The 12,733-nt window shown below is 39.3% G+C and overlaps 2 protein-coding genes across 10 annotated transcripts in view; one reads left to right on the top strand and one right to left on the bottom strand.

The window, feature by feature from the left end:
• Window positions 1–3,552, top strand: part of LOC103713473 (protein SUPPRESSOR OF PHYA-105 1-like) — a 28,231-nt gene extending 24,679 nt beyond the window's left edge. For 7 of the 8 annotated variants that reach the window (XM_008800416.5, XM_026807121.4, XM_039116703.3 and 4 more), the window contains 4 exons: window positions 494–640; window positions 1,056–1,373; window positions 1,472–1,531; window positions 2,364–3,552. In XM_008800416.5, the coding sequence (XP_008798638.3) occupies window positions 494–640; window positions 1,056–1,373; window positions 1,472–1,531; window positions 2,364–2,555 (717 nt within the window). In that variant the 3' untranslated portion in view covers window positions 2,556–3,552. Of the gene's footprint in view, window positions 1–493; window positions 641–1,055; window positions 1,374–1,471; window positions 1,532–2,363 lie in introns of those variants that run through there. The other variant, XR_003386858.4, reaches the window with a different exon arrangement.
• A 66-nt stretch (window positions 3,553–3,618) lies between these two features.
• On the bottom strand, window positions 3,619–8,342 carry LOC103713504 (uncharacterized). Of its 2 annotated transcripts, none has more exons than XM_088708731.2 (4): window positions 8,131–8,342; window positions 5,556–7,623; window positions 4,463–4,683; window positions 3,619–4,343 (listed from the first exon to the last, which is right to left on the bottom strand). In XM_088708731.2, exons 2-3 carry the CDS (start codon window positions 7,450–7,452, stop codon window positions 4,547–4,549), a joined length of 2,034 nt encoding a protein of 677 aa, XP_088564857.2. In that variant the 5' UTR covers window positions 7,453–7,623; window positions 8,131–8,342; the 3' UTR covers window positions 3,619–4,343; window positions 4,463–4,546. The 2 variants fall into 2 exon arrangements, with proteins under 2 accessions (XP_088564857.2, XP_008798680.4); XM_008800458.6 differs by having other exon boundaries at window positions 5,556–7,520.
• Window positions 8,343–12,733: the final 4,391 nt, after the last annotated feature.

Here is a 12,733-nt window from a genome sequence, read left to right as displayed (position 1 = left end):
ACCATTTATTAGAGGATTGTTCGGCTGAGAGTTGTTTATAGAAAGTTCATAGGACAATGAATCATAATTTGATTCCTGAGTTTAACTCTCTCTCTCTGATGGCAAGCCTTGTAGACTAAGGTTAAGAGGTGAGTCTTTCTGAAACTTAATTCAGCTGCTATTTGTAATTTAGATGTTCATAAATCTTTCTCGATGAGGTGTGTCATTTCGGGCCATAAAACTTCAATGTTTTCTGTTTGTTTACTATATGCTCCATAGCTCAGGCTAGTGCTAAAACCTAAGATTGGAGATAAATTATAGTTTGTTCTCTTCTTGTGCCTCTTCTTCCTGCAGGTGACTTTTAATCAGAAGCACTATTTATCAGTCTTTAGTTATAAATTCAGCGTATATTGCCATAGAATTGAGTCTTGTCTATCAATCCCTTCTTGCTCTTCTTCTTTGACTAGGTTTTGTTTCAAGGTTATGTAATTTGATTGGCATGGTTGGTATGCAGTTATGGGATGCAAGCACCGGTCAAGGATTTGCACGGTTCATGGAACATCAAAAAAGAGCTTGGTCTGTCAATTTCTCACAAGTGGATCCAACTAAGCTTGCCAGTGGAAGTGATGACTGTTCTGTGAAACTTTGGAGCATTAATGAGGCATGTTTTCTGAATCAATCTCACATCCATAATTGGACAAATTTCAAGGACATTTTAAAAGTTATACTTATTTTAGAATAAATAACTTCTGAAACTAAAATGCAAATAAAGACAACTCCGGAGTAGTGCCTTTGACATTGCGGATCTCTATTAATTTTAACACCTATTTGACAACTTGCACTTGCCAATCCTGTTATGGCACCATTGTCCTATCTATTAAATGGCAAAGTGCATATATATAGATCATGCTATTAAACATGAAATTATAATGAGTTTGCAAACAAGCAAGGAGAAACAAATGTTATGTGGTATTACTTCAGTCATAAAATGATCTCATTTTTGTGCTTTATAAGTTAATAATTCATGATTTTCATGGTTGTTCCTTAATGCCAACCAATGTTTCTGTGAATGGCAGAAAAATTGCATTGACACGATCAGGAATGTGGCCAATGTATGCTGTGTCCAGTTCTCGTCACATTCCTCCCATTTGTTGGCTTTTGGTTCAGCTGACTACAAGATATATTGTTACGATCTACGGAATGCCAGAATCCCCTGGTGTACTCTGGCTGGACATGGAAAGGCTGTCAGCTATGTGAAATATTTAGACTCAGAAACACTTGTTTCTGCATCAACTGACAATACCCTTAAGCTTTGGGATCTTAACAGAACCAGCACCAGCGGGTTGTCAAATGGTGCTTGCACTCTGACCTTTAGCGGTCATACCAATGAAAAGGTTTGCAGCTTGCTAGATAGTTTCCATTTTTAACTTCCTATGATTCTGCATTAACTACTAGAGGTATAACTGACAGTTGTTATTTATGGTTCCTGCAGAACTTTGTAGGTTTATCAGTTTCTGATGGATATATAGCTTGTGGTTCGGAAACAAATGAAGTAAGTTTATTTACCATTTTCAAATGTCTGAAAATTTGAATTAAAGCCGTCACCATTTTTAGCTGTCTGTGGCTCATTGGCTATCTAGCTTTTATATGGCACCTCATCTTTTCATCCACTTCCTTCTGTTTGGTAGATAACTAGATATAGTTTCAATTTAAATGGTTAGACCTGCAAGATTCTTTCTTTTTTTGTTCAGAATTAATCTTCTAATCAGTTCTTTTAGTGACCAGGAAGTTCCAACCCAGATATGACTTTAGATCATGAAGACAATTTTGTGTATGCAGCAGCTTATTTAGCTTTATAGCTATAGGTGACTTGTTAGATATTTGTTTTGGAAAAATGTCTTGCATAAATGTTGTGCTTTTCACAGTCGCTGTATCTAATCATGTGGAAATAATAAACTTAGTTGACTCAATCATATCCCATCCCAATTCACAGTCTTAATACATTAAATCTATCAACCAGCAACTACAATAACAATCTGGTGATCTTATTATATTAGTCTTATTTCATTCTAAGAGAGATATATGGACCATAGGACAAGTATTGACCTGCAAGGAAATCTGTGCAAGAACCTCGTTTGCTGGTCAAGGTACTGCTCTGCACATCCACAACCGACCATGTAGATTGTCACTTACACTGAAGTAGCATTTTAGCACAGGCTGATGGGATGTTTTCCCAGGGAAATCCAGACAAGATTAAGGACTATAGAATTAATCTCTGTTTTGATCATCTGGACATGTGATTGATCCCTCACCACTTGTTATGTTGTTTTTAAATGCCTGAAAGAAATAGCTCCTTCTAAATGCTGTGTTGAATTTGTTTACAGGTTTACGCTTTCTATAAAACATTTCCCATGCCGATAACTTCCCACAAGTTTGGCTCCATTGATGCAATTACAGGGCAAGAGACAAGCGATGATAATGGACAGTTTGTCTCAAGCCTCTGCTGGAGAGGCAAGTCAAATATGGTTGTTGCTGCAAACTCCAGTGGTAGCATAAAGGTATTACAAATGGTTTGAGAGAAGAATTTATTGGTAATCTTAAGCAAGGGGGCAGAGAGAGTTAACTGAGGAGGTAACCACTGAGCTACCAATCCAGAGGCTGGTGATGATTATTTCGATGAGTCAGAATTCATCCAGATTAAGTGGTGCAATGCTCAAAATTTCTTCACTTAGCAATATGCCATTTTGGCTCGGAATCAGATATCTAGGGTCTAAAGGTGACAGAAGATATGGTGAATTGTGCAGGTCTGCATTTTATCTTGTGGTATTAATCACCAAGATTCTCTGATTAATACCCATCAAGAATTGCTGCAGATTCTCTGAGCTGTTGTAGCTCTTTGTTATTCACGGGTAAAAAGGATCTGATTTCACAACCTGAGATCATAAGCATCCTTGTTAACCCGGCCATGGAATGGAATTCTCTCTCTACGTTGACTAGAGCCTTGTTTGCAAGGAGAAGAAGGTATGCTACAGGAAGCAGAAGATTGTATGCCAAGAATGGAAAAAAGTAGGATGACCTATTCAAACATGCATCCGGCAAGATGATATGCATATTGGAGTTCACTTCTTGCTTAATAATGAGAAAGCAGCGACCATCAGGACACCTAGTCTAGGAACTGAAACAGGATATATGTACAGGAATTCTGTTGAGGCTTTCAGGGTTGTATATCATTAATGTAATCAGTAGTGGTACCAAAAGAATATGTAATTAGTTTTTAGCATATGGTGTTAAGGGGCGTGTGCCACCCTGATTTGAAGGGGAGGAGGTGCACCAACGCAGGCTGTTGCCGACACGAGGAATATATATACATTGTGAACTATCGTGTGAAATAACCATTCTTTATTTTAACAAATGGGATTTGATGTAAATATTTTAAGTTAGTGTAATTTCTATTTGCATAGAGTGGTGTTTGGCTGTAACAAAAAATCAGATGGGTATGTACGGATGAAAGCTTTCTGTAGACAAAAATTATGATATACAAATTCAGGAAATCCAACAATCGTTATATGGGAATTGGTTTTTTGAATATAATTTTTAATTGCATGAATCATGATATTCTCTTGCCTTCCATCTCTCACATTATCCTTCTTCCAGAAAATGTTATGACAAGCAGATAGCCCCTGAAAGGCATCTATTATTGTCTCTTAAATGAGTTTTTTATAGAGATGATTTAAAAAAATATGATAAGAATCCTCAAAACAATATACTGGAATATTTGTTTTGAATGTTTTTTTTTTTTTTTTTCTGAATGTTATGGCAAGAAGCCTTGTGGAAAGCTCCTATGTTACATATCATTCTAGTTAATAAAACCAAAAAACGATTTTTAAATTCAGAACCTCCCAAATGAATCTTGTGCACGCCGAACTCCATTGGTTCAGCAGAGAAATCGAACAAATTTATAAGAGGCCTGGTTGCTTTTGCACCTTAGGCGAACTGCTTTTGTAAATGACCCAGCTGCTGAACTTGAACCATGAGTTCAAGCAGTCAACTATCTTGTTTGAGGAATCGTGTCGCCCTTAAATCTTTTGCTTTATCGCAAGTAACTGAGGCAAAGGATCTAAGAAGAAAATATAACCAGCTATGATCATGAATACATTTTTTGTACTACAGAAGAAAGCAGTCTATAGCGAACACCTGACAATGAAGAATAAAAAGTTCACCAGCTGCGAAAAGGAAATGCAACTCCAAAAGGACATGCAGCTGTTATGGTTTTCTTGATTTCCAAAAGGGCGATTTCACACTCATAAGATTATGCAGGATGAAAACTTGTGTGCTGCTCAATTAGTGCAGGCATGGGGCAGCACCTGTGACAAGAGACCGAAAAAAATGGATTACAAGATGCAGCATCATGACACACCCCCTATCATCATAGTACATCATGAATGGCAACTACAAGTCTGGTATACTGGATCCGAACATGTACCTGGTGTGCTGCTGACTGCAACTACCCCGTGCCAGTCTTTCTTTGAAAGAGCAATGAGCAGTTGGTCAATGTTACTGCTACTTCTCAATCTGAGACATGCCCGGATGTCCTCCGTCCGGGGCTAATTGCTATCGTTGGCATCTGGCTCTCAGAGCTCATCCGCAAACCGCGCCCACAACTTGGTTGCGGTGGCTTCACTATTTTCCCTTTTTGGTGCTGTCCTGAAGAGCTCAAAGCAAAACAATTGCTTAGCCATTGCCAGCAGTAACAAGAAGGAGAAAATTGTTCTTGTAAGGTCAGATTTAGAATTCAAAGCACTTCATTTTCTGAGTAAGTATAACAGAATAGTCTTCTTCCTTCTACCAGGAGATCATAATATCAGATAATTGCTCGGGAAATTGTTAGAGAGTGAAAAGTAAAAGATATTGTTGCAAATAAACAGAAACGACCTAAAGCAAGTAATATTATGCGTGGTACCGGAGATATAAACAATGAAAAATCCAAGATTTTCTGAACAAGAAGATTTTTAATTCAGCAAAAGACAAGTTTTTGCATGCTGGCTTTGCTATTCATAAATTCAACAGCAAAGAGAATTGACACATACTTGACCTTCTACAAGAGAACTTGCTTAAAAAATATGATTTGATTAATATCTTAATTAATTCCTTGTTTGATTTTGAACAGGCAAATGCTAAAGGCTTTATAATGAAACCTAGACTTTGAAGACTATTGCTTGTTAGAAAATTTTGCCTATTATCTGTTCTGTATAAAAAGATAAAACAATTTTACAGTCTGTCATCATGATTCAGTTAGAGGAAACAGCCCTGTGAATTAGTCTCCATCTGTTCAATACTACAAGATATACCAAAACATAAGAAAAATGTATCTGATTCCACGATGAATGACTGCCTCACTTGTAGCACCTAGAAGACTGTAATAACCAAAGTTCATTGTACCTATTTCAGAACATCAGAAGCTACATTACAAGTCCTCCGTTACTAAGACAAGTAATAAACTGTAGAGCTAAACTAGCAAAGAATCAGTTAAACAAAAAGAAAGTATCACTTAAAAACAAGAAAAGATTGTAGGTTACCAATTTGCCTGATGACCCTTCCATTGGCTTTCTTCGCTAATGTCTTCTTGTTGGAGTCAGGAGTCACCTGAGATAACAACCTCACGGAACCTATAGTGGGGGACAAGACATCTTCTGTGAGAATTGTACCGAATGCATTCTCATCTTCACAAATCGATGCCTCCTCGCTTCCCGATTCCGAACTTTTATCCTTGACATTAAGACTAGTTTTCTCCCTCTCTATAACCCTATAGGCGTACATCTGAAAAGGAATTTCTGAGACCTGGATGGTTTCTTTTCTTGCCCAGTTTGTGAATCTCTTTGATAGACTCGTTTCAATATCAAAGTAATCCACTGGAGGTACCACTGGATCAGGCTGGCCATGATCGGGGTTCATAATTAGAAAGCGCTTGGTGTAACGGAGCACTCTACAAAGAGAAGAGAAGCTTGGCCGTTGAGAGGGATTGGCGTGCCAGCATCTTTTTGTTAGGCTGGTGAGATACTTTGGACATTGAAATGGAAACAGTGGCCTTTCACCCGCCCTTATGTTCTTGCTCATCTTATCCCCCTGAAGATGATTGTCTTCAAAAGGAATTTTTCCTGTCAGCAACTCGAAGCATATCATTCCAAAGCTATAAACATCTGCTTTCTCTGTGTACTTACTACTACCAGCTTCCCCTGACAGGTCCTGCTCTAAGAGAACCTCTGGGGCACACCAGATACATGAATTCATGGTAGCTGATTGGTTTGCTGAAACTTTTGACTTCTTCAAAGGTGACAGCCCAAATCCAGTAATCTTTACATGCAAATAACCATCAGGAGAGTAACTCCTTGTCCTAACTAAGACATTGGAAGGGTTCAAGTCCCCATGGTGTATTTTTCTTGAATGCAGGTACTCCATTCCTCTTGCAATCTGAAGCATTACGTCCACTGCCACCAGCAGAGGGAAGGGGATTCTTCTCCTAGAGCTACAAATCTCTTTGATATGATCGGAGAGATCCTTGCTCATGAGATCCAAAACTAGAAATCCCTCTTTCTTCTCTTCATCGTAGAATGAGTACATACAATGCATCACATTTGGGTGGTTGATCGATGTCAAGAGAGAGATCTCATTCATTAGTGGCTCAATCTCTCCAATGACATGCTTCACAGCAAAACTCTCCCCCATCCACTGGACTTCCTTGTAGTTGCTTGACCCGAATCGCCTCTTCACTTGGTAGTAGTCCTGGGATCCCACAAGGACCGAGGTTGCGAAAAGCTTCCCTTTTGGACCCATCAGTAGCTCTGCGAGCCGCTGCTCTTGCTTTGTCATCGGTTTCAACCCTGAACTCCTCTTCTCCTCTATCATTTCAGATAAAATCCACCTATCCTCTTTCCAAGCACTGTCCAACCTACTACACACGTCCTGTGAAACCAGGTACAATTTTCCAAACTTGTGCTGAAAGAGCTTCGGCTCCATCCACTCTCTCTCGTACTTCTTCGAGAACACGACCCTCTTCTTGTGGATCTCTTCATGATCTGACCCTGACATTTCTCCGACTCTCTCGATCGCCTCGAGCACAACAGGGATGCACCATAGCAAGTTGTGGAGATGGAATTCGACGCAATCAGTGCTCTGACTGAGGGCAATTGCTTTCCCCCACCAGTCCTTGGGCTCGAGGCACTGCCTGATGTATTGCTCCCCCTCCCTGAAGATCCGGTGGAGCTCCTTGAAGGGTTGCTCGAGGGCCTTCCACTTGGTGACCTTCTCCTCGAATTTCAGGTGGTGCCGGATCTCATCGCCAATCCCCTCAAAGGCAGCATTGAAGGCATCCACCAGAAGGCAGCACTGGCGCTGGTTCATGTGTATCTCGTCCCGGAACACCATCAGAGCCTTGAGGCTCCCCAGGACTTCACCAATCTGCCGAAACTGCTCCATCCCCGGCTGCCAAAAGAAGTTCCGACCACAAGTTTTTCTTCGTTTGGACCTCTGGAATATCTCGGTAGCTAACCAGATATCAAGAAGATTGTTATAACCATCTTTTGATCAAACAAAATGACATGAAAGAAAAATCACAGATTTCTTTTTCCTTCGCAAATCTTGAATTCTCTATAAAAGAGAAGCCAGCAGCAGTATCAAGATTCACCAATACAAAATTCATAAAGAGAAGCGATCAAGAAAAGCATATATATATTTTCGGAGAAGAAGATTTCTATTTGGAGAATCAAGCAGATTCTTCTTTCAGATTATTGGCCTCCAATGGACGCATGTTTTCTTTTAACATATTCGATATATTGATTTTATCAAAAATTAAAGAACCAGCCTCATGTCAGCCTTCAAAATCTATGCATCCGTAATCAGGAAAAGTTGAACATTTTAAACCCAAAATCTCTCCAAAATCTATTAAAACCAGAATCAAGTTTTAGCCTCTGACCAACCAGAATCTTTCAACCAATCGCCCCAAGAACAAAGAATGAAGACTTGCTCAAAAAAACAATCATTTTTTTCAAGCAATATCAAATCAAGAAAATCATGACCCATAACCATTCAAGAAATCGAACAACGCCATTTTACGTTAACATACATCGATTGAAACATATGAATAGCTGCTCTTACCGATTCTTACGATCCGCGACGATTCCAGCAGAACCAAGCAATTGGATCGACCAATTCGTGGTCGGAGACAAGAATTGGATCCACGAGCGGGTTACGAAAGCAAGGGTACGTTTTCGATGTGATGAGAACAAAGTAGAAGAAGAGGCGTTTCCAAAGACAAGGGAAGAGGGCTGATTTGGAAATTAGCGAAGAAGAAGAAGAAGAGAACCGGGGGGGGGGGGGGGGGGGGGGGGGGGGGGGGGGGCGAGCGATGGATCCGATTCGCTTCCTGACGGCTTTCTTGAGGAATTGGGACGAGGAAGGGAAAAAGAGAGCCTCTTTTGGGGTGTATTTCCGCGTAATGGCATAATAATCATAATTAATGGAATAATTAAAGATGATTAATACGGGGATAATGGGAGTTCCCGCGAACCTTTTTGAATTACAGCTTGCCTTGGTGCCAACTACCAACCGCCTCCGGCCAGCCGATTCTCGGTCGGCCCCACCACGCCCCCCCTGCTGCTGACGTGGCCATGAAACCGCCGCGTTCTCTTGGGTCTTCCCGCTGCTTCTCCAATTTCTCTTCTCGAGAAATATCCAACACGCCAGAGAGCCAGCTGGAAAAACCCAAATATTTTGAAATTGATAAATGGTACAAAATTATTAGTACATGCATTGTTTTTGTGAAAAAGAAAACAGTGATAGTAAGTTATGAAAAATTATTAAGTAGATACCTTTTTAGGTTTGAGGACCAAATCTCATAGTCTCATATGCAATAATGGCTACCCTTGTATTGCGCAGACGATGATTATGACATATGAAATTCATCATCGTTATTCTATAATATATTAGTTAACATTATGTTGATTGTAGATTTGAATATTATTGTTTCGCAAACTTAATAAAATTTTGAGTCAAAATTATCCTTTTGCTTTTGTAATAACAAAAGCGAGATAGTGTTAACAAGTTATGGAAAATCTTAAATTAGCATTAGCAATTGCAAAATAACAATAGGATTATTGTTTCGTTATTGAAGCTCCATACAGATAAAGTTTTTAAAGTTGAAATTTTAAATCTTGATTTTTTTTTTTTTATGAAGATCATATAGCACTAGTTATAAGTAAATACTATCATAACAATACTACTAACAAGAAATAATATTATTAACTTACAATTTGAACTAATTTAGTAATATTTTTTTTATTTTGAATTTATTAAATAATTCAAAAAATATTCAAGTTAAATATTTTTATTGCCTTCTCAACATGTACGGCAATTTCTGTTGAAGTCTCACTATAATAAAGTTCACATATTTTATTGCTTAAATAAAATTTGAATATAAATTACGAATCTCAAACTTTTATAGCATATATTAAGAGGTTGTTTTGTAAGAGAGTGCTTTCTAAATGGGACATAAATGACAAGGATCTAATTGACTCTCTCTCCAACCAAAACAGTAAGACTCTCGTGCTTAATAATTGTTTAAAAGCGTTTTTATTACGAAAGAAAATGATGTCTCTGTTTCTCGTTTTCAATTTCTCGGTCATTTTAGCGGCTAAGTTTTCGTTTAATCTCACTCACGCGGGAGAAGGGAGAGAGGAACTGCCGAGGCCAATAGCTGCGGGGCATGCGGGCAATCTAATGCGCCACGTGTACCGCGTTGAATAGGTCAGAATGTCGTGCGTCCGAGTTCGTTGGCGTGTGACCGGCCCTCACCGTCACGACAAGCTGTCCACTTCCGCTGCTGGGTCCCACATTCCATCACCCAAAAACCCTTGGGTGTTTTCTTTGGTTCACTCGCTCCCGGTCGAACTATACCCAATGCCTTTTAAATTACGAAAATGGCCTCATGCAAGTTAGTAATTTTCGTAAAATATGAGGCCACTCTCGGAGGACTGGGGGCGTTAGTGCGTGGACGGTTTGTCAGAAAAATAAAATAAAGTAAATCCGAAACGTAGCCGCGGATAAGTCAATCGGTCCGGCCCACCGCACTCCTAAAAGATAATGAGCCGGTTTTCTATTTTTTATTTTTTATGTTACAGAAGTAGCAGGCAAACCTGAAACAAAATTAAAGTCTCAAAAACTGAACTCCCTACATCTAGTCACACAACACACACATACATACATACAGACATACATACATACATACATATATATATATATATAATATATACACACACACATACATCTATATATATATACACACACACACACATACATACACACATATATACACACATATATATACATATATATATATATACACACACACACATATATACACATACACACATACATACATACATACATACATATATATATATATTATACACACACACACACACACACACACACACACACACACACACACACACACACATATATATATATATATATATATATATATATATATATATATATATATATATATATATATATATATATATATATATATATATATATATATATATATATATAAATTAGATGTCCAAGCCTGTTTGTTATATGATTAGCCTCACCATAGACATGAGTTATCTCGAGGAAGCAAATAGCCTGTAGATTTTGCTGAAGATGCAGTATGTTTTTGAGGCATCTTCAAGTGGGGGGTTTTGAAATGAATGACTGCCTCTCGAAGTTCTGCCCTTGCCCCGACCAACTACGACGCCATCGGCACTGAATAATTATTAAGTCAAAAAGCCACAGCTCGCAGCAAAGCACCCTGCTCATGTCTAAATAATAAAAGCAGCAACTGATTGAGAATTAGAGAGGGAACCATAATCAAAACTAACCTTAACAACCCTAGGGGGAGGGGGTGTCATAAGGCCAAATAAGGTCTATTTGATTTGACATTAAAGATGGATCTGAAGTGAAGTTATTTTGAGAAACATAAAACCAACCTCACCAGCTGACCAGGCTTGATGAAATGAGATGCTCAAACAACCAGCAAATCCTGGCCTTCCGTAAAAGCCACAATATATGAAGCATTAGAGCCTTAATGCTTCTCTCGACCAAGGCACTGTGAGGATATTAGAAGTGCCGGCAAAGAGGCAGGTTAAATCAAACTCACACAGAATTGAGGCATGTTCCACATCTTTCTGATTATTGGGACAGATCACGATAAATAAAGTCTGGGCGTATAATTCCTCGAGCAACAAGAAGTTGCTTGCATGGGAGTTTCAACCAAAACCACTTCCCATCAAGTTTCCACAGCCACTTAAAGGATTGAGAAGTACCTGCATGCATGGGAGGGCTTAAGTAGAATATGCTGCATATCCTGGATGGATACCAGATCAAATCCAGCGGTATAGCAGCGTAGGTGATCAGCCCAAGCTCCTTGCGCAATGGGAATATGTGAGATGAGGGTCATCATTTCAGGTGGAAACAGATTTGATAAAGCTCGAAAAAATTCCATGTCCGGTTTGGTTGAATGTATGCTGCCACCGGTACATCAGTCAGCTCAAGGTCTATGTTAAAAAATGTAGACCAAGAATTCAATGGAATGGGAGACAGCCACGGGCCATGCATTGTGCCATCAAATTTATATTTTGATCTTGCTATGTGAGCCCATAAAGAATAAGGGTGTAGTACCACATATGCTGCCATGCATCTTAGAAAACATAGCTTGCTGCTTAACCATCAAAGATTTAAGCCCCAATCCCCCCTGATTTTTTTGGAGCGCACGCAGTTTGCCAAGAAATCAGATGCAGCTTTTTCTACCCTCTATAATGTCCCTACAGAAAATCTCTGAAATTCTTCTCTAGTTTGTGTAGTACTACTGTCGACGTGGGTATAGATGACATGGTATAGTTTGATATGGAGGCTAAGACTGATTGCAACAAGGTTGCTCTCCGTGTTAGGGAGGGAGCCTTCCAACTTGTGTAGTACCACTAGAGGAGGAGGATTTCCCGACTTTTCCGCCGATGCTATAAAACAGTGTCTCTAATTTAGTCACTGCACCAAATTTTACCAATGCTGGTGAATAGCGTTGGTATATTATGACGCTTAAAAACATCGAAAGTAGAAAGAGAGCTACGATGATGCTTATAAGCATTGTTAGAAGCCTAATCTAACATGATGCTTTTTAAAAGCGTTGTTAGAAACCTTAGTGCACTAAGGCGATGCTTTAGAAAGCGCCGTCGGAAACCATAATGCGCTAAGGCAACGCTTTATGAAACATTGTCGGAAACCTAATCATCTCGGAGCCTAATTTCATCCAAAACTATGCTCTCTAAAGCGTCATCAGAGGCTAATCGCGCCCCCCTTCCACCCCCTCCCCACCATAAATCCCAAATCGTCCCATCTACTATATTCGAGGTAAGAGCCCTTCTACTAATTAATATAGTCTTTACGAAGGAAAAAACATCCAACTTGTGGTCTCTTATCATATTTTTTTACATAATTTACAGAGGGGCGGCATTTAGCTGCATCCTTGCAGTTCCATGAGAGGAGCTTCATGACTAGTAGAGGCTTGAGCCAGGCACCTCCCTGGTTGTTTCCTTGTTAGGGTTATTCACATTAATAGACTCCTCTCTCCCTCCCGAGGTCAACCCTCCCTCAACCCAGTAATAGTAGGCCCTCCCATTGAACCCACCCCAAAAACCATTTGCAATTGCCCAAAATGAGT

Source organism: Phoenix dactylifera, chromosome 1 (assembly GCF_051530095.1).
Source record: "Phoenix dactylifera cultivar Ajwa chromosome 1, Ajwa_hap1_PhDact_Kaust_v1.1, whole genome shotgun sequence".
Lineage (NCBI taxonomy): Eukaryota > Viridiplantae > Streptophyta > Magnoliopsida > Arecales > Arecaceae > Phoenix > Phoenix dactylifera.
The sequence above is the reverse complement of the archived record's forward strand: the minus strand, read 5'-3'. Positions and strand labels throughout refer to the sequence as shown.

What these genes read in the sequence shown, in the direction of transcription:
- LOC103713504 (XM_088708731.2), bottom strand. Translation starts at nt 7,452, where the DNA reads ATGGAGCAGTTTCGGCAGATTGGTGAAGTCCTGGGGAGCCTCAAGGCT. An exon ending in AAGGGTCATCAGGCAAATTG is followed by an intron (nt 4,684 to 5,555) that starts GTAACCTACAAT and finishes TGAGCTCTTCAG; the next exon opens with GACAGCACCAAAAAGGGAAA.